At 38.7% G+C, this 21,336-nt stretch overlaps 1 protein-coding gene across 1 annotated transcript in view; it reads right to left on the reverse strand.

The window, feature by feature from the left end:
• Positions 1–21,336, reverse strand: part of LOC134883341 (alpha-tectorin-like) — a 32,305-nt gene that overhangs the window by 1,489 nt on the left and 9,480 nt on the right. The window contains exons 7-13 of the mRNA XM_063911661.1: positions 20,068–20,270; positions 16,972–17,103; positions 12,458–12,648; positions 11,515–11,663; positions 2,730–2,978; positions 1,626–1,788; positions 761–850 (exon numbers count right to left, since the gene is read on the reverse strand). Coding sequence (XP_063767731.1) covers positions 761–850; positions 1,626–1,788; positions 2,730–2,978; positions 11,515–11,663; positions 12,458–12,648; positions 16,972–17,103; positions 20,068–20,270 — 1,177 coding nt within the window. The remainder of the gene's footprint in view (positions 1–760; positions 851–1,625; positions 1,789–2,729; positions 2,979–11,514; positions 11,664–12,457; positions 12,649–16,971; positions 17,104–20,067; positions 20,271–21,336) is intronic.

Raw genomic sequence — 21,336 nt, forward strand, 5'->3', positions numbered from 1 at the left:
CAAACTGGAAAGTAAGCAGTAAAAAAGGTAAAGCATTTGCATACAGGTTTCTTTCTAAACCTAAACGTATCTTGTCCCAGAGACAATCTCATCTCCCTGTTTACACAACTTCTTACTAAGTCAGCAATTTGACCAAATATATCAACTACCCCATGATTTTTATATGATATTATTGGTTGTATATACACACACATATCATGAAGCTAATCTTTAGTCGAAATATTTGTATAGATTCATACTAATTGGGATTCGTGTAGACAAAAAGAAATATTGTTTACTACATCAAATGAACCTGAATGAAGAATTTATTTTTCAAAGAGATCCAAAATGTGGTTTGATAGTAAAAGATGCACACATAAGATTCCATCATGATTATTTTACCCGGTGTAAGTGCAGTCAGATTCTTTGAGTTTTCTTCTCCTTAAAGTCCTGATGAATTTTCTACATCTCTCCTTAACTCTGTGACGACACCTGACTTCCATATAAGCGCAAGTCAAAACAGTTATCGCCACTAGAGATTGCCGTCTAAAAATGTATAACCTCCCTGCAGCATCCTGTTCGGGGAATGGATGATAAAGGCCTACTGAACCAACTGGTACAAGAGTAGTGCCAAACCCTTGTAGTCTATGCTCCAAAACACAAGTGATAAAAGCCAGTCAAGGAAGGTGGTGTTTCCTTGTTGTTTTTAAGGTTTTTAGTGGAGGTATTTTTAGGGCGACTACATCCTGGCTGGTGCTCATTAGTACAACATTTGTCTTACCTAAATACCCCAGGCCATGATGACGATTGAATCGGTTTCATCATGGGTTTCTTTGTAAGATCTGCGTCTCCTTGCACCTTTGCCGCAACTCTGTTGATAAAAGTGAAAGAGGAAGTTTAAGTGTTCAATCAATCATGGCTTTAGAAACAACACTGATCAAAATATGTGGACAGCAACCCAAAACATATAAGGGACAATGATGTAGTGATATTTAAATGAAACCGTTTTTTGAAATGATGCAATTTAATCTGACATTTTTAATGAATGTTAATTATGGTGCAGAAAAGCTGCTATGTTTGGATCTAGGTCTGTTTTTCTGTAAAAGCAAACTATGATATTTTAGTAAAAAGTGTCCTCTGATTTGGGAAGTAACCTTGCTTGGTCAATATGATCATTCTTCTGGCACAAAACAAGCTCTTTATAGAAATTGTTGTTGCAAGATTTATTGAGATCCTTATAGCCCTGCATTGAAAGTTTTACTTGCAAGCATGATCAAATAAGTATGGTTCAAGTAATACATGCAAGTATGCAAGGTAGGGAAAAAGATCAGACTAATGAATAAATAAGAAAATGCACCCAAAACATTTTTTGGAAGTGTAAATTACTTAAATGTTTGTAATTATAGATTAAGACAAACGCTCTCTCAATCTTTCAAAAAGCTGTTTATGTGTAAACTGTAGGTTTGTTTAATTTATACTAAAACATCATATTTTATAAACTCTCAAAACGTTTTCTTTTATAAAGGATTTTTTCATGCCAAAAAAAAAAATTGTACAATAAACTTCTGCCAGGATCAGTGTTGCACAGATGTCCTAGTGTACTTGCAGGATGAAGGGTTAGCTTCCGTGTATTTTTGTTAACGTACCCTGGTGCAGGAATTGTCACTTTTGAGACAGAGGTTCAATCTGCAGTGCAAATACATGTCTCTAGAGTTCCCATTGAACTTGAACATGTTGAAGGAGAAGTAGTCGGTTAGGCGCTCTCCATTGCTCTCGATTACAACAGTGTCGTCAGCAGGGTTTGCACAGCTGTTTAGAAACAGGGAAACACATAAAACATCAGCGTTCATTTGCTGTTTCATAGCCTTTATCGAATCTGAATCCAGCATCAAATCCTTCCATGAAGCCGGAATACTTTCAGATTTCAACACTTAACTAAATGTGTAAATAACTAATTGTGAGAACTCAACTTATTGTTCACTTGGTGACGTGTTAACTAGATAAAAGATAAACTACTGAGAGCCTTGACTACCAAATATTACATAATGCAGTCTGTTAGACAAGTTTACAGGAGAATAAAATCTATTTGGTATAATTTGAACTGTATACAAGGAAAGGAGCCAAAAACCCATTGTTTTCTTGAAGCCTCAAGTTTGGCATTTTAGTTATCTGTATTGTTTTTAACCAATAGTGAGAGAGGCTAAATTCTGCTAAATACTGAACACACATTTAGTTATCATCATGTTAAAATGAACTCTAAAAAAGTTTAAAGTTACATGCACAATGACAAAGTAGCAACGTGTCAATCACAAGGTAGCCCCGCCCCTGAATCATACATTGCTAAATTGTCTCTTGTTCTCTAATGGAACAATAATTTACTAAACAAACATCATACTGTGATGAAGAAAGTTTTAAAACTAGCAATTGAGAACTGTATTGTTTACCGACCTAATAAATCAAGAAAGGTTAGGGCCATCTCCTCAAAGATTCTTGTAAACTTTCTTTCACGAGTGGAACCGCCCAAGGTATAAAGTATATAACCCCCCATAGAACCAGTTCCTCCAGTAAATCAAAATCTTGTTATATAAATATTTTAATTTCTATTTTGTTTTGAAATTGAGCACAAAATCCAAATATTTCCCCAGGAATAAATAAAGTATTCTGAATAAATTAGCCTCCAGTTTACAGCATCAGAGAAAATTATTTCCAAGGCTCTTCAAATAAAACCAGCTGGTCCTTGCCACTCTTACCCGTTTGTGATGAGGTCGTACTTCAAGTTGGTATGAGGTGATGGGTCGCTCGTTGCATAGCAGTTCTCTGTCACCAAAGCAACTATTTTCTCATCCACGCCGGCTGCCTGCAGCTCAAGCCAGACCTTTTGGTTCAGTTTGAGCTGGGTGTTTGGAGTCACGGGATACTCCCGATGGGCGTCCATGTAAGCCCTCATGGACAGAGTGTAGTTCCAGATTCCAGATGTTACATACGCCACTGTGTTAGGGCTGAAAACACACCAACATCTCAGCGCTCTTATCCTCACAAACTACTGAAACTTTGGGCACTTCTGATTCCCTGTTATTTTAAAGTCTTCAAAGAGCCAACATCTTCATATTTAAAACCAGAGGTGGAAGAAATACTGAGATATTTATTCAATTAAAAGTAGCAATACTACAGTGTAAAAATACTCAATTATAACTAAAATTCCTGTGTTCAAAATCGTACCCAAGCAAAAGTATTGGCAAAATGAACCTCAAAGAAGGTGTCATTTGTCAGAGTTGGGGAAACAGGACCCAAGTGCAGTAAATCAAGGGGAAGCAGGTAAGGGTCCAAACAAAAAGCGAGCGTTATTCAAAAGCTGTTGACAAAAACACGAAGCAAGGGGAACACAGGACATAAAAAACACTTAGCTTCAGACATGAAGGGAGACAGGAACAGGCAGGTAACATGGACAAGATCAGGGAAGAAATGACGACGACCGAACAACAGACAAAAGGGAAACAGGGACTAAATACACATGGGTAATCACAAGATGAGAGACAGCCGGAAGGGGGAGGAGAAACACAGGGGCAACAGGTGAACACAATGACACAATCAGGCTGGAAACGCAGACAGGAAGTGAAGCTTAACGAGTGACACAAGAGGGAAAACATTTCAAATTAAAACACAACACAAAGTCATGACAGACACGAAACAAGGGTCATGACATCATTGTTCCGTATGGCCTATTCAGAATCATGTTTAATAAAAGGATTGTTCTATCATCATTGATTAACTATTGTATTCATCAATGTTGCAGCTGGTAAGGTTAACTTTATAATAACACTTTATCATTTATAAGTTACTGTAAATGGTGTATGATCATAAATCTGCAAAGTACCTAGAAGTTAAAGCTGCAAAAAAAATGTAGTGGAACAAAAAAAGTACAACTTTTGCCTACAAATTGTAGTGGGATAACAGTTTAAATTAGAATAGTGGGAAAAACTCTATTGTTATTACTTGCTTAAATGTACACTAATGTCCATACTAAGTGACATTCCCTCACTTTTTAAAACCACTGTAATATTTTATTGTGCCTTTTTACTGTACGTGTTCAAAACCAAGCCGGTTAAACCAGTTGGCCCTTGTCATAGCAGACATCCATATATGACGGTTTAATGTCGCGCTAAGATATGAAGCTAAACGTTTTTCTTAAGTTTGACAGTTAGGTCTGCTATGACATGTTTATGACAGGTTTGTTGTCTTGGTTTATGTCAACTTGTCACAACAAGGACATCTCAAACAAGGCCACCTTTGCATCAAAAGTGACATAACTTACCGAATGACACTTAAGGACAACTGTCATAAGTATTCATTAATGTTTAAGACAGGTGTAATGTCATGGTTATGACAATGTTATGTCAGTCTTATGAACACCCATTCAAGTTAAGTGTTACCAAAACGAGTATAGGAAGATTTTCTACTCTTTCTAAAATATGCTGTTGGTCGCAGACGTGGCTGTGTACTGCAGGCTGTGATCTAACTGCCTCTAAAATATGCTATTATTGTGAAGGCTGTAGTGAATGTAATATACATAATTCACCTCCTTCTTAAGTGTGGTTCTACACACTGTTGTTTCATGCCTGTAAGTATGACCGTTGGTTTGTGCTTGAAAGTACGACTGTAAAAAGGGATCGTGGTCCCTTTAATTAATGTGTGTTTACGATGACGTGGAGCCCCATGCTTGTTGGTTTACAGGACAGCGCCATCTTGTTTTGTTATAGCTTTTACTGTGTGATTAAACGAGACACGCATTCGTGTGCTCAACTGTAATGAACGTCTCCTGCGTTTCAATACGATCTCCATAAGGCATTCAAAAGTTAATCCCTTTGAAACGAATGCATCAGCACTTACAATGGCTTATTTGAGGCAAATATATCTGCATCTTTCTAGTTTTTCTAAGTTTGTATCTTTATAGTTTATTGAACTTTGTGTAAGTAGCTTCGGATAAAAGCGTCAGCTGAATTAAAATGATTGCTTCAGGGGGCGTGGTTATGACACCGACCTAAGCACACGTGTTTTTGTGAGCTCCTGCGATATTCTTGTAAAATCCTGTAAATGTTCCTTTAACTGCATGAACAGTGATAACTATCATTTCCGGCGACTTATTTTTGTACACCCGCGACAATATGCCGACAAAGAAAGCACAAAACAAATCTAGAGCACACTTTTCTCCGAGTGAAGAAGAGGAGGTCTCAGATGCTAACAGCCTAGCTAACTCAACAGGTGAAGCTAGCCACGTGTGTCACGGAGACGTGGATGCTGGAGGGGCCCACAACATGGACATTATTCAGATACTCGATGGGATTAGAAATGACTTTTCCACAAAGACTGATATGGTCCTGAAAGCAATCCAAGACGTTGAGAGGGACTTGCAGGACTTCTCGGCTCGCATGGATGAAGCAGAAGTGCGCATCAGCAGCGTAGAGGACACAGTTAACTCAGAGAAAGGCAAGACTGATGCGCTGGTTAAACAAGTTACTCTCCTCACGAACAAACTCGACAAGCTTGAAAACCGCTCTCGCCGATCCAACCTGCGACTAGTTAACGTACCGGAGAAGATGGAAGGAAATGATGCGGTGGCTTTCCTGGAGAAGTGGCTCCCCGAAGCGCTGGGACCAGAGGCATTCCCAAGACACCCTCTCATCGAAAGAGCACACAGGTTGCCCGGTCGGACGCAACCTAATCGATCGACCAGACCGAGAGTCCTCATCGAGAAGTTTTTAAACTTCCAGGATAAAGTTCGGGTGATGAGAGCAGCCAGGGCCAAAGGCAAAGTCATCTGCGGCGGTCAGGAGATCATGTTCTTCCCGGATTTTTCTACGGAGCTCCACCGACGTAGGAGGGGTTTCGACCGGGTAAAACAACAACTGTTATCAATGAACATACGGTACGGAATAATTTACCCAGCTAAGCTACGAGTGACGTCTGATGGTCAATCACGTGAGTTTGAAACCCCTGCAGATGCTGAAAGTTTCATCCAAGGTTTACAAAACACAAAGGACTCGTAGAGTAATTAGAATGATCTGCTGTATCCTTCAGGATCCGCTTATCTATAGTTTGATGGTGCGGGCTTTAAGAGCCAGTAACACACGTGTGAAATGGTAATGCACTCTTTTATTTTGTCTCTGTTGTTTTGAGGAGAACTTTCTGTTTTGTTTATATCATTTGTATATTCATCTATATCATTCTTCAGTCCCCTCAGATATAATGGGTTCTTCATTTACTTTATCTAGAGACTGCCATGCGCCCTGTTTAAGCAGGCTTTCATTTGTTTATTAGAGGAGTGTGTATTCACTATACTATCGGCTTTCCTAGATGAGAGCTAAACTGCAAGAAAATCTATGATGAACAATCTGTTTGTGTGTAGATTATATACTTTTGCCAGGAACACAAATGTCTTGTTAGTTTTGTTTAATTCTGTCATGAACGTTAGGTTTGGATTAGCTGCTCCCTTGGTTACACTGGAACAGTGTGTGCTCTTAACTGCACCCCAAGGTCAGGGGGAGGGTGGGGGAGGGCGAGGGGCTGTTCTGTTCAGGTTGACAGCTAAGGGGATTGTTGTAAGGCAGATTTTGAGTTTTATGTTGTTGTTTTTTTTGTGTGTTTTTTTTTTTTCTGTATTGTTTACAACATGTTGCACTTTGCTGGCGCACTCCCAATACAACACAGAGATATCCAACAGGTTTTCCAACAACTAAAAGATGATGCTATGCTGCACAAACTAGTGTATTATTAAGATTAGTTGACTTCGAATAAGAACTTTAAATTTACTTCTTGGAACGTTAGAGGGATGGTAAAATTGACTAAATTAAAACAGGTTATTACCAGACTTAAACAACTTAAGTCTTCAATAGTGTTTATTCAGGAGACTCATTTACTCAAAGAGGACTTGGTGAAAATACGTAGGAGATGGCCAGGCAAAGTGCTAGCATCCTGTTTCCCTTCTCATTCGAGAGGGGTTATGGTGTTAATTCATAACTCAGTGCCTTTCCAGGTAACCAACACTATTTATGATAAAGCTGGTAGATTTTTGGTGGTTCAAGGAACTCTCCTGAGAGAAAATATCAATTTGATTAATGTTTATGGCCCCAATGATGATAACCCATCATTTTTTGAAAATGTATTTCTGTTGATGGCCACCCTCCCTGGTAAGATAATATTGGCTGGTGACTTAAATTGTGCTCTAGAACCGGAGCTGGATCGCTCGTCAGGGATGGATACATCCCATTCACGATCTAGAAAAAAAATTCAACAATATATGAAAGACCTGAATCTCTATGATCCGTGGAGGATTCAAAACCCCAACAAAAGGGAATTCTCATGCTACTCAGCAGTATATAAAACCCACTCCCGAATAGATTATTTTTAAATTTCCTCTTCCCTGCTACCCAGTATAACTAATTGTACATATGATAGTATTGTTTTGTCAGATCATGCCCCAACCTCACTATTTTACAACGATGAACAATTGAAGAGACACTCAACTAATTGGCGCTTACACCCTAAATGGCTACACCACCCTGACTTTATAAAATTTGTAGGAGAACACATTGATCTCTACTTCTCAATAAATACGAATCAAACAACTGCAACCATTAGGTGGGAAGCTTTTAAAGCATATATTAGAGGGCAAATGATAAGCTTCCCCAGCTCTAAACTTAACAAATTCAAACAGACAATGAATGAATTAGATTCTAAAATTAAAGAATTAGAGAATGAGGCTATCATAGATGATTCGACAAAAAAAAACCCAGGAATTACTGACCCTCAAAGCAGAACACGAGGAGCTCTCTCTGCTTAAGGCTGAAGATGGTCTAATAAGACTGAAACAAACTTTTTATGATCAGGGTGAAAATCCGGGGAAATTGCTAGCTTGGCAGATAAAGAAACTTGAGTCTGACAGAGCCATCAATATAATTAGGAACGAACGAGGAGAATTATCTACAGATCCCACAGAAATGAATAACACCTTTGTTTCATATTATAAAACCCTTTATAAGTCTGAATGCCCACTAGACCTGGTAAACCAAAACAGTTTCCTGGATGGATTAGCCATTCCCTGTATTTCTGAGAGTACAAAAATTGATTTGGAGAGGGAATTAAATTTGAATGATGTCTCTAACGCCATTACAAACATGAGAGGTGGTAAGGCTTCGGGTCCAGACGGGCTTCCGATAGATGTATATAAATTATTTACAGCAAAATTAATAGCCCTATTATTAGATGTTTATTTGGAATCTTTTAAAACAGGTGGCCTCCCTGCTTCATTACGTAGCGCTTTGATCACTCTTATTTTAAAACCAGGCAAAGCGGCAACAGAAAGCAGTTCTTACAGGCCCATATCACTTTTAAATTCTGATGCAAAGATTCTAGCTAAGGCTTTAGCTATGAGACTAGAGAGGGTTCTACCAGCCATTATACATGGAGACCAGAATGGGTTTGTACAAAATCGTCAGGGGTTCCACAATGTGAGGAGAGTTCTTAATATAATCCACGAGTGTGAAGAGTCTCCTGACACCGCAGTACTATCACTCGACGCGGAAAAGGTGTTCGACCGAGTCGAATGGCCCTATCTCCTGGAGGTGCTTAGGCGTTTTGGATTTGGTGATTACTTTCGTAGATCGGTCGAAATTTTATTTGTTGATTCTTCTGCAATGGTATCTACTAATAATCTCACCTCTCAACCTTTTGAGCTATTCCGAGGCACAAGGCAAGGGTCACCACTTTCGCCTCTACTTTTTGTAATGGCCATGGAACCATTAGCTATTGCGATTAGATCTCACCCCTCAATCCATGGTATTAAGATTGGGGACATGGAACACAAAACAGCAATGTACGCTGATGATACCATTGTATTTTTGTCACATCTTACTGAATCGATACCATCTCTCTTGGAGTTGTTTATTCAGTTTGGTACTATCTCTGGATTCAAAGTGAACAAAGAAAAGTCATCTATTATGTCCTTAAATGTAAGGGAAAGGAAGAAACCTGTAGTATCCCACCCATTTGTGAGCGCCACAGAGGGATTTAAATACTTGGGCATCAGAATAACCCCAAAGATAAGTAATCTTAGTTCAGTCAATTATGAGCCCATGGTAGCAGAGGTGTCGGAAGATATCACTAGGTGGACAACACTACCGCTTTCTTTACTGGGAAGAATAAACATTGTAAAGATGACTATACTACCTACATTTTTATATGTTTTTCAGTCAATCCCACTTGCCCCGCCTCCTTCTTTCTTTCCTAGGACCAGAAAGCTCCTTTCTAATTTCATCTGGAATAATAGGAAGCCAAGACTCAGACTCTCTCTATTTATATTTACCGTATGATAGGGGAGGGCTACAGTTGCCAAATCTAGAATGGTATTATTGGGCTGCGCAGTTGAGAGCCACAATGTTTTGGTTTTCTAATGATGTTTTCATGCCCTGGATAGAAATTGAAAAACTATCTTCAAAAGGTTTGTCATTGAATATCTATCTATACTCAGCATCCTATAAAACATTAAAGAAGAGTACTACTAATCCTTTTGTAAAAAACACTATTGTTGTTTGGCATGTAGTTCAAAAACTGTTAGGGGACTCCCCAGGGTTGTCCTGTTTCTCCCCAATATGGGGTAATGATCACTTCGCCCCAGCAAAGAACGACATGGGTTTTAAAGCATGGCTGAACAAGGGCATAGTAAAACTACAGGATGTATATGAGGACAATACTCTAATGTCATTCAGTGAGATAAAGGCAAAGTTTGATGTACCGCAAAAACACTTCTTTAAGTATCTATAACTTAAGAAGTTTTATTCTGGCACACTTAAACAATTCAGTGCAACGACCTCCATTCTCCGTCTTAGAAACAGATGTTACAGAAAACTGTTTGGGTAAAAGATTGGTATCCTTGTTTTATAACATGTTGTTTGAAAACCATAAGGAAAACTCTGATAGTAAGAGACAGCAATGGATACGAGACCTACAAGAAGATATTACTCTCATTGAATGGAGTGAAATATGTTTAAAAATACACACTCAATCCATCAACACTCGATTGAGAATGATACAATTTAATTGGATAATGCGAACATAGATCTCCCCTGTACAATTAAATAAATGTGATCCTAATATACTTAATCTATGTTATAAGTGCAACAATCACCAGGGTACATTATATCACTGTTTATGGAAATGTGAAGAGATTCAAACATTTTGGAGCTCAGTGTTAAAGTATATCTCTCGGATCACGACTTCCCCTATACCTTTATGCCCTAAGGTATGTATTTTAGGTATTTATCCAGATGACTGTTCTTCATCTTGCAAGGAAAGACAAATGGTTGACCTTTGTTTATTGCAGGCCAAACGCTGTATTGCATTATGTTGGAAGAATGCTGGTCGCCCCTCTTTTATCCACTGGTTACGTAACTTAACATCGAGTTTGGCTCTTGAGAAACTGACCTATATTGTTAGAAAGAGGGCTTCTGAATTTTACGATATTTGGAGGATGTTTCTGGAACTGTTGAGGGAGGGGGATATGGAGGAGGCAATGGGGGAGTGAGATAATGAAAATGATTTAATGTGTTGTTGGGAGTGCAAGCTGTAACCTACATTTTGAATCCTCTTTTATTTATTATTATTATTTATTTTTTATTATTTTTATTGTATTCATCATTTAATTACTATTTTCTTTACTGCCATATATTTTGGATGTTTAAATTGTTGGATGTTGTTGTATTAACATGAAAAAAACAATAAATATATGTTTTTTAAAAATGATTGCTTCAGTCGATGGAGCCTACAAAAATATGTCATCCTTTCAACACTGTATGCAAATAAAAGCTCACACTGTGAACCTGTGACATTTTTCACATTCCTCTGAAGATTTTGCACACATCTGCAGCACAGTAACACTTTCAGAACTCTGAATTTGTAATATTCCTATTCTATTTATTGTTTTGTATATTTATGTTTTATGTACACGTTTTCTATTTATTCAAATTATTTGTATATATATTTGCTCTTATTTTCCCATTTGAATTTCTCTTACTGTATTTATGTTAGCACTATTATATACCAAAGCTTTTCTCATTCTGAAGATGTTAAACAGTTACTAAGCACATAAACACACATCAATAATTACAAGCTAACAATATGCTACTCAAATGTGAAAAATAACTACTTTTACTTTTGGCCCTTCAGGTACAGTTTGATGATAATGCTTCTTTACATTTACTTACTACAAATGTTGTATGTAAGACTTTGACCTTTCAGAGTATTTAGAAACTGTGGTATTTCTATTTTTACTTTAGTACAAGATTTGAGTATTTCTTCCACCACTGACTAATCGTACATCCCTGCTAACACAGTAACAGTATTAAACAATTGACCCAAAGTTGTTGAATGGTCTAACATTATTTTCTTTATATTACTTATCCATATCAATAAAATATATTTGATGTTTTATTTTAGGAAATAGTTGTGATCATTTGATTGTGCAAGGTGCATTGTGGAACATACTTGCTGAAGCCACTCTTCACTTGGAAGATCACTGAAAAATCGATGTCTATGTCTGGAAAAGTGAAGGGGCAGGTGAAGTCAACAAGCTCCATGCCGTTGGTTTCCAGCATGACGCCATTCTTGTTGATAATCTCGCTTTCGTTGTTCATCTGCAGCGTCAGAGAGAGTGTTACTGTCCATACGAGTTTCAATCTTCAGCTCTTGTTTCTTATACAGTATATGACGTTTTTACCTCTTGTGCCTCACTTGTAATAAAGATTGTCCTTGTCAAAAAACTGCCAAAAATGTTATATTATTAATATTTTAAGCAACTTTATCTTAATCATAACTAACAAATATATTCATTTCATTTAATACAATTGTTTTCTGTATAGCAAATGTAAGAGAGACATTTTTAATTTGGTTATATATTATTTTGATTATTGATTTGGATGAGTGAAATGAAAAAGTAAAACTCCTACTCCATACCTTGGAGGACAAATGTCCCCTTCCTAAAACGGCTTTTAAAAAAAATCATATAAAGATTTTATTCTGTTATGGTCAAAAAAATGTTTTCCCTGAAGGGTTTTAGCAACTGTTCTGCACACTTATATGATGTATGTAGTATTGTATTTTCATGTTTTTTTTTAGTAGTAGGCTGGTCTAACTCTGGAGGGAACTTTGAGATTTTAGCCTTTGCAGACCATTTAGATGCACACAATCCTACTGTATATAACACACTACAGGAAAGACAAAAACCCAAACAGCATAATAGGGCCTCTTTAAGTATGTTGTTGTTGCACCGTTGGAGAAGCCAAACTATGCTGTAGTTATTTTGCATATGACTAAGCCTTTAAATCTCTGAATCTAAAATTAGTCAGAGCCACCACTAAGGAATGAATAAAACCTACAGAGGACAGCTGGCTGCTTGTTGAGAGTAAAAACTCGGAAGAGAGGCACCCACCTTGATAATTGACCCACAGGGTTTGGTGTTCGTGTCCAGGGATAAGGATACCACGTGGGTCAAATGGTCCATTTCACTTATGCAGGTCGTGTCAAAGAGGTGCAGGTCTGAGTAGCTGATGCCCTTGTCCTCTAGGAGACAACCATACAGAGTGGCCACCCGAGAAGACCCATTGCAGGTTACCGCCTCACCTGAACAACGTGAAACAGGTTAGCATTTAAAACACACTGTGTTCAAAATGTAGAATCAGCTTTTTATGTGACCTCTATCTTTGCTGTCTTAACGCTTTCAATTAATCAAGTAATTCTGTAAAAATGTAATGATACTGTCAGAACCTTAAAAGGGTATGTTTTTTTGTTTCGGACACTTACGTTGGTCAATAAGGGGCTGAAGACGGGTAAAAATCTGCATATACTGTATATTTACAGTATCTCACAAAAGTGAGTAAACCCCTCACATTTTTGTAAATATTTTATTATATCTTTTCATGGGACAACACTGAAGATATGACACTTTGATACAATGTAAAGTAGTCAGTGTACAGCTTGTATAACAGTGTAAATGTACTGTGCCCTCAAAATAACTCTACACACAGCCATTAATGTCTAAACCGCTGGCAACAAAAGTGAGTACACCCCAAAGTGAAAATGGCCAAATTTTGCCCAATTAGCCATTTTCCCTCCCTGGTGTCATGTGACTCGTTAGTGTTACAAGGTCTCAGGTGTGAATGGGGAACAGGTGTGTTAACTTTGGTGTTATCGCTCTCACACTCTCTCATACTGCTCACTGGAAGTTCAACATGGCACCCCATGGCAAAGAACTCTCTGAGGATCTGAAAAAAAGAAGTGATGCTCTACATAAAGATGGCCTAGACCAGGGGTGCCCAACCTTTATTGAACCAAGATCTATTTTTAAAGTTGATGGTGTGTCGAGATCTACCAAGCCATATCGAAAGCCATAGCGTAGCCACAATTAATTGTGCACCTATATAATAACACAATGTTCTGACACAAAGATCAAGTTTTAACAATAATAATACATTTATTGAAGTAAATGTACGTCGTGCAAAGAATAAGCACAAGTAGGCCTAGGACTGGCCCGTAACAACACAACAACATACAACCCAATTAATACAATGCCTAATTCAAGTTGGTAGTCGTAACAAGGTGGTCATCAGTCCTGGTGGATCTGTATTTTGACTTAATGATTTTCATATGTGAAAAGGCAGACTCACACAAAAATGTTGATCCAAAAAGTGCAGTCAAATTCTTTGCAGTTTGTCTGAGGTTGGGGTACCTCTCTTTCTGCATTAGATTCCAGAGTTGGACATTTGTGTCAGGTGTAGCTCTTGATTTGAGCTCAATGTCATTATTTAGTGTGAGGATCTCATTCTCAATAGCACCGCTATCCAGGTTGAAGAGTGATGCCACTTTGGACGTTATACAATCCACATCTATATTTTCCCCAAATGGAAAACTGAGAAAACTGACAACAGGCTCAATGGATGCAAAGTCAGTAAAGCTCCTGTCAAATTCTGACAAGATGCTTTGCACTTGATCATCATAACGTGCACTCTCAAGCTCCGCACAGTCTTTGCCCTGACGCTTAAGTTCTGTGTCCATGTGTGGAAAGTTCCGCAGATCACACTGTTGCAACCTGCTTGATAGAGCTGATCATGTTGATGATGTGTTTGTTCTTACCCTGCAGCTCTAGATTCAAGTTATTGAGCTTGTCAGTCAGATCAGTAAGAAAGGCTAAATCCAAGAGCCACTGACTGTCTTCTAGCTGTGCATGTTCAGCATGGTTTGAACGTTTCAGAAATTCTTTAATTTCGGGCAACAATTCAGAAAACCGTTCCAGAAATGTACCTCTGCTGAGCCACCTTACGTCTGTGTGCAGCAGCAGATCTGTGTGTTCTGCACCGGTCTCCTCCAGTTGCGCACGGAATAATCGCCTCTGCAGACTCCTGGCCCGAACAGAACACGCAATCTTGATAGCCACATCCATCACGTCTTTCATATTTAAAAGTTTCCCGCACAACCCTTGCTGGTGAATTATACAATGGTAATTCAGGAAATCCAGGAAAGATTCAGACTGTTTGCACAATCCAATGAACCCAGCAGTACGTCCAATCATTGCTGGAGCCCCATCAGTTGTAATGGAGATGAGTTTGAAGAGGGGCAACTTGCTCTTACTAACAAATTCCATAAAAACCGGAAAAAAATATGTGTGCCTCTTGTGTGCCCTTTCAAAGGCAAAGTGGTCAGCAGCTCTTCTTTTACACTCATATTGTCGAAAACCATTCTAATGAACACACATAGCTGAGCCACATCCACAGCATCAGTGGATTCATCGAAATGCAGAGAAAAACACTTACATGTGTCAATATAATTTCTCAATTGCTGTTCAACATCCTCCATCATTCCCTTGCATCGCCGTGTAACAGAATTTCTTGATAGCTGCACATCCTGAATAGCAGACACAATCTCCTTTCGATTTTTAAAATCGGCAAAAAGCGCATCGGCGGCTTCCATGAACGCTTCTTTCACAATCTCACCATCCTTGAAAGATTTCTTTCCGTTTGCTAGAACACGACAGACACGATAAGAAGCTATGGTTGCAGCCTTACTCGTGGTATTGGGCCTGGTACAAATGGACTGTTGTGCTGCTCGCTGACTTTTCAATTCCTTGACTTTTCGGGCGTGCAGTGGTGATTTAGCTGGGAAGTTTGTATCGTAGCTCTTGTGGACCGTCTTGAAATGCAGCTCCAAATTCCCTTTCTTTGGTAAAGCCACATTTGCATTGCAGATAAGACAGATGGACTTGGCATTCGAACACACGAAAAAATAATCCTCCTCCCACCCCACAGATTTTTTAGCTTCTGCTGCCATGGTAGTATCCACTCGCTCTAGTCAAGTTTCTCGTGCCCTTTTGAGTCCTTAGTTAGAACCTAGCAACCATACCATGCGCGCGCAGATAGAAAGAAGCGCGTGAGATTTTTTCTTTGATTATGCCTGATCTATCTTACTACAGCTGTACAAATCTACACACTGCTTCACGCGATCAGCAGTTCATTGTGCCTATTTAAGATGTTTTAAGTTGGAAGTTTTAATGTAGGCCTATTTTACACAACAGTAGGAGGATAGCCTACACACAACATTTTCTCGCGATCGAATGGAACTCAGCCCGCGATCGACTGGTAGCCCGCGATCGACTGGTTGGGCACCCCTGGCCTAGGCTATAAGAAGATGGCCAACACCCTGAAACTGAGCTGCAGCACGGTGGCTAAGACCATACAGCGGTTTAACAGGACAGGCTCCACTCAGAACAGACCGCGCCATGGTCGACCAAAGAAGTTGAGTGCACGTGCTCAGCGTCATATCCAGAGGGTGTCTCTTGAAAATAGACGTATGACTGCTGCCAGCATTGCTGCAGAGGTTAAAGGGGTGGGGGGTCAGTCTGTGGGGCATCTGTGGGGTATCCTCAAACGGAAGCTGGAGGAGCGCAAGGTCTCTAACATCCACAAGCTCCGTGATGTCGTCATGGAAGAGTGGAAGAGGATTCCAGTGGCAGCTTGTGAAGCTCTAGTGAACTCTATGCCCAAGAGAGTTAAGGCAGTTCTGGAAAATAATGGTGGCCACACAAAATATCGACACTTTGGGCACAATTTGGCCATTTTCACTTTGGGGTGTACTCACTTTTGTTGCCAGCGGTTTAGACATTAATGGCTGTGTGTTGAGTTATTTTGAGGGCACAGCAAAGGTACACTGTTATACAAGCTGTACACTGACTACTTTACATTGTATCAAAGTGTCATATCTTCAGTGTTGTTCCATTAAAAGATATAATACAATATTTACAAAAATGTGAGGGGTGTACTCACTTTTTTGAGACACTGTACTTTTCCCATTAAAGGTATGCGTTGAAATTGTGTTTGTTGTTTAGGATGCTAAATGAGTGAAATGATTTGAAGTAACTAGGTGTTAGCCATGATAACAGCTGTTTGGATTCTCTAGATGAAAGGAAAGGTGCTTCAATGCTTCCTTAGTTATTTTCATTTAGCATAGGATACACTTGACCATCCATTCAGAAAGAAAAGGAAAAAATTAATCGGAAAAAAATCCTTAAAATTACAGTTGTTTTTCATAAATCATCTGATGGTGACTGTTCAGAATTCTGTGGATGATTATAGTTGTTCTCCTGCAATAACATCCCGTTGGCCCATATTTACGCCACAAAGTATAAGCGCGTTCAGATTCTCTAGGCACCGCACTCTCTGTCGTAAGACTTTATGAACTCTCCTTCACACCTGTACTCTGCCCCATGATGTTTTACATTGGGTCTTAGAAAAGTTGTTTGCAAAAGACGAAGGACCTGCCACTAACAGGCTGGGCAATGGGGAAACATTTGACTCAGAGGAAATGTCTCCTTTTAAGTCATCTATGAACATACTTTGCTTCGGTAGGACACAGCATAGAGGATTATTGTGAGGTTGTTTGTAAGAGCCTTCTCACCGAAAGGTTTTTCTGATGTGACTGTTGAGGCAAATACTGCACGGCAGAAGCAACGGGTTCCACTGCTTGTTTCTCCGCAGAACTCATGAGAGCTACAGAACCGGCCCTGACAGAAGGCCTGAGGCTCTGCGGCTGAAAAGAAACACAAAGGGCAAGGAGAGCGCATTTCAACAGCAAGGCAATTAAAGTGCTTCACAAAAAAAACAATAAAAGTTAAATAGGCAGCGACTGAAAGAGAAGTCTTCAACCTTGATTTAAAGGTCCCCTATTTTGCAAAATGCACTTTTTTCTGTCTTTTATACATAAATGTGTGTCCCCGGTGTGTAAGTAGAATCACAAAGTGTCCGAAAATACAACCCTCTCTCTTTTTTCTCCTCACACACATTTCTACAAATGAGCTGATCTAGATTTGTTTCGGTTATGAAGTCATATCGGAAATGTGGGCTGGCTTTACAATGAACTCCTGGCAATGTCCCATTCAGGAACAGGGCTGAAATAGAGGTTGTATGAGGCACGCTACAATAGGTGATCTATTTGGTATTTTGAGCACTTCACAGACATGTTTTGTATGGATATGGCCCTACAATATATTGTTAAGATATAGCATAATAGAAGACCTTTTAAAAGAGAAAGAGTTGCAGGTGCAGTTTTCTGGTGGTTTTTAAAACAAACAGAGTGCTGTCCATTTTTGTGTCTGGGGACAGAAGCTAACCAGACAACCTTTGAACTTTGGAGTTTTGATATGGACTTGTTGTTTTAAATGAAGCCCCTATTTATACAGTATGCCTACTTTTTGAATGATTATAGTGCATTGCATAGATTTTGGATTTGTTAGGTAGATGTAATAGCTCTTTTTTCTCACACACACACACACACACACACACACACACACACACACACACACACACACACACACACACACACACACACACACACACACACACACACACACACACACACACACACACACACACACACACACACACACACACACACCAAACCTTTCCTGCTCCCTTTCGTTAATCAGTAAATCATGTCTACAACTCCACTAAACATCCCGTTTCTGTAGCGGGACCATGAGTGCACGCTTGTTCGTCAACAGTTATATAGACATACATTCACACTATGTTACGCTATACTTACAAAGACAGGAAGCGAACAGCAGTTTTCGCCGTCTCCCCAATGAGGGACTATTCTGAAAAGATGGAGCATCACTTCCGTTTTTTAAATATGATTTACCGATGTATGCAATTATCCTTTCTTTTCAGTTTAATAATGATGTTTGATTGTGAATCTCAGTGATAATTAACCTGTTTATTTAGGAGGTTAGAGTAGGAAAATATGGCATATATTTTATGATTTATAAGGAAGTCAACAAGCAGATAATGCACTGTTCAGTAGTAATTGTTGACTAATTGAGTTACAAGCCTGCTGGAGGGGCTATGTGTATATAAGGGACTGTCTTGGCACTGAATGAGGAGCCTGATTTTGCCTCAGAGAAGGCCACAGCTCCAGGTTATGGAGGCCATTTTAGACAACTCAGATTTATTATTTTTCAACATTGTTTTCAAACCAGTATATATATATTTTTAACTTTGTAAATAAATCATTTGAGCTCAAGTTTTCGACTACGCCAATGTTTGTGGAGGGATAATAGAGAACCCCGTCACAAATCAATTCAGACTTTTCATTCTTAGATCGATTTTAAGTGGACTAAAGTGTCATATATAAAGATATCTTCAAATGGTGCACATAATACGTTGCAATAAAGATAATCACATGGCACACAGTGATTTGGCACAGGTGAGCTACCTTGCGTGATTGGAAAAGATTCATGGGTTTTTTTCAGATCATGTACAAATTGACAGTGATAAAAACAATATAAATAGGAGCAAATGAATTAGTGTTTCAGCGTTACAGAAATGAACGTGCCAAACACAAAAATACTAGATCTCTAATGACAATGAATAATAATAATAATATGAAATGGTTAACACGTTAGATTAACTGTATTAGGTTAGATGAAAGCGATAATACTAAGTTTAAATAAACAATATTTGGTTTGATTTAATATGACTTCTTTCAGCTAACCTAATACGATTATGAGACATTTGTTGACATAATACATTTAGTTAAAGTCAATGTTTCAGTTTTTCCAGTGTACCAACATTAGTATTTAAACAGCTAACAAATATATTTGTTTTATTATACATTTTGCTTTTCGTTGATGATTTCACTAAGATCACAGAAATTAACCAACATACCCAAAACAAAAAGGCTCAAAAGACGACGGCGAAAAGCATCGCCAATGGTAAGAAATGATCTTCCTGTTTTGAGTGGGCGTGATCTAATGAATGAATATTTTAATTTGCTCGCTTTAACTATTTTTGCAGCTGGGAAAGATATTTAATTGTCAAAAAAATATAAAAAACAATACCTCAAATGAGTTGGGGACCCCGTACAGTAACTCTGCAGACCCGCTGTTTACAACCTGAGCTTTTAATCAGCTAACTTTGCATAACTGTTATGCCTTTAGAAATGTGTTTGTTACTCTGCTATCATAGTTTAATGCGATGTGTTTATTTTGCAACCATGGCAATATATAAGCAGTGCATGCTGGGAGACAGGAAGTACATTTGCCATGCCGCGATCAGATACAGTTGCATGAGCACATCCAGCCATCAGCTCCTCAGTTAAAGGCTATTCTTTCTCTCTCTTTGCTAAGGCAAAGTCTGTAAGTATTAATGCCTGTTATAACATTACGTCGTCAAGTATTTTGAGTTTGCGAGTATATTCAGACGGCTAAGACGCTAATTGTGTTGCTAGACTAAGTTAGTTTACCGTTGCTTGCTGTTTGGTTAGCTTGATCGTATCTCATTGTTCTGTGTTTACAGTTTCACAAGATTCCCAGTAAACTTCATGGAAACGAATCATCTGTGTCCTGGGGTTTTTGGGAGTGTTTAAACTGAATGGAAACATAGCCCATGACACTAACACTGAGGATATTTGGGGCCCAGGTTTGAATAGTCGACGGACCTTTGCTCCATTCCCTTCCTGCTCTCTCAATTAAAAAAGTAAATGTAAAGACCCTCTTACAGCAGTTGACGTTTGACCTCCAGCCATCGATAGCATCTTTGCTGTACAGGCTGCAGGCTTTGGCGTAGGCCTCAAAGAACTGACAGTTGAGGCCGTCTCCAGCGGGATATTTGCTCAAAGTGTCGTTGCAGGCGGTGAAGTAGGGCTCTGGGTCGACGTGGCTGTGGCATTCCCTGAAGGGCGCCTCCTTCAGGAGATTACAGCTGTTGCAGTGAGAGGGGGAGGGAAAATAGAGACCAGTCAGCAGGGAAAATGTTTAGTGCATTCAACATGTGCGAGGGTCAATGGCAAGATACTTAACCCCAAATTGCTCCTGTAAGTATGTCTACGGTACTGAAATGTATGCAATGTCATACAGAAACCTTCTCATTCGATATGAAGCTCTTTAAATGGTTCGGCTTGCTTGCAGGATTGTTTCTGGATTTTGCTCTCTGTAAGTGGCTTTAAATAAAAGCATTAGCTAAATGTAAGGAAATGTAATTTAAAACGTGTTACGCAGTCACATAGTGTTCTGATTGAGTCAATTAATTTTCTACTGGCAACTGAATAATAACACAAACAATAAACGGATAAAACATATTATAATAATAAAAGTAATAATAATAATCATCATCATATACTTAGTATCAGCTTCTCCGGAGTTTTTACATTTTATTGGACTTCATAGGATCAAATTAAGATTAAACTAAGAGTAATCATTTTAGTGACGCTCATAAACATGTATTCATTGTTTTACAGCTTTTCCTTTTGAAAGAAATATGTACTGGGTGCCAGTGCCACATGATCATGGCTTGCTGCCCAGCACTTTTTTTTAAATGTTATTGTTGGATTTGTGTTAATTTAATGTCTTTAAAAAAAGGTAGATTAGCTAAATCTTTGTATATTGAGCTTTTAACTTTGACCTTAAAAGTTTCCTATTATGCTATATTTTAACAATATATTGTAGGGCAATATCTATACAAAACTTCTCTGTGAAGTGTTTTGCTCAAAATAGCAAACAGATCACCCATTGTAGCATGCCTCATCCTCCTCTATTTCAGCCCTGTTCCTGAAGTGCTGATTCTGTGACTGTCGCTTTAAATTTGAGTTCAATGTAAAGCCAGCCCACATTTCCGTTATGACATCATATCGGCAGCAAATCTGGATCAGCTCGTTTGTACCTCCGTTTTAAGAGATGTGTGTGAGGAGGAAAAGAGAGAGGGTTGTATTTTCTGACACTTTTTGAGTCTCCTTTCACACAGGGGACACATATTTATGTATAAAAGACAG

The sequence above is a fragment of the Eleginops maclovinus genome, chromosome 20 (assembly GCF_036324505.1).
Source record: "Eleginops maclovinus isolate JMC-PN-2008 ecotype Puerto Natales chromosome 20, JC_Emac_rtc_rv5, whole genome shotgun sequence".
NCBI lineage: Eukaryota > Metazoa > Chordata > Actinopteri > Perciformes > Eleginopidae > Eleginops > Eleginops maclovinus.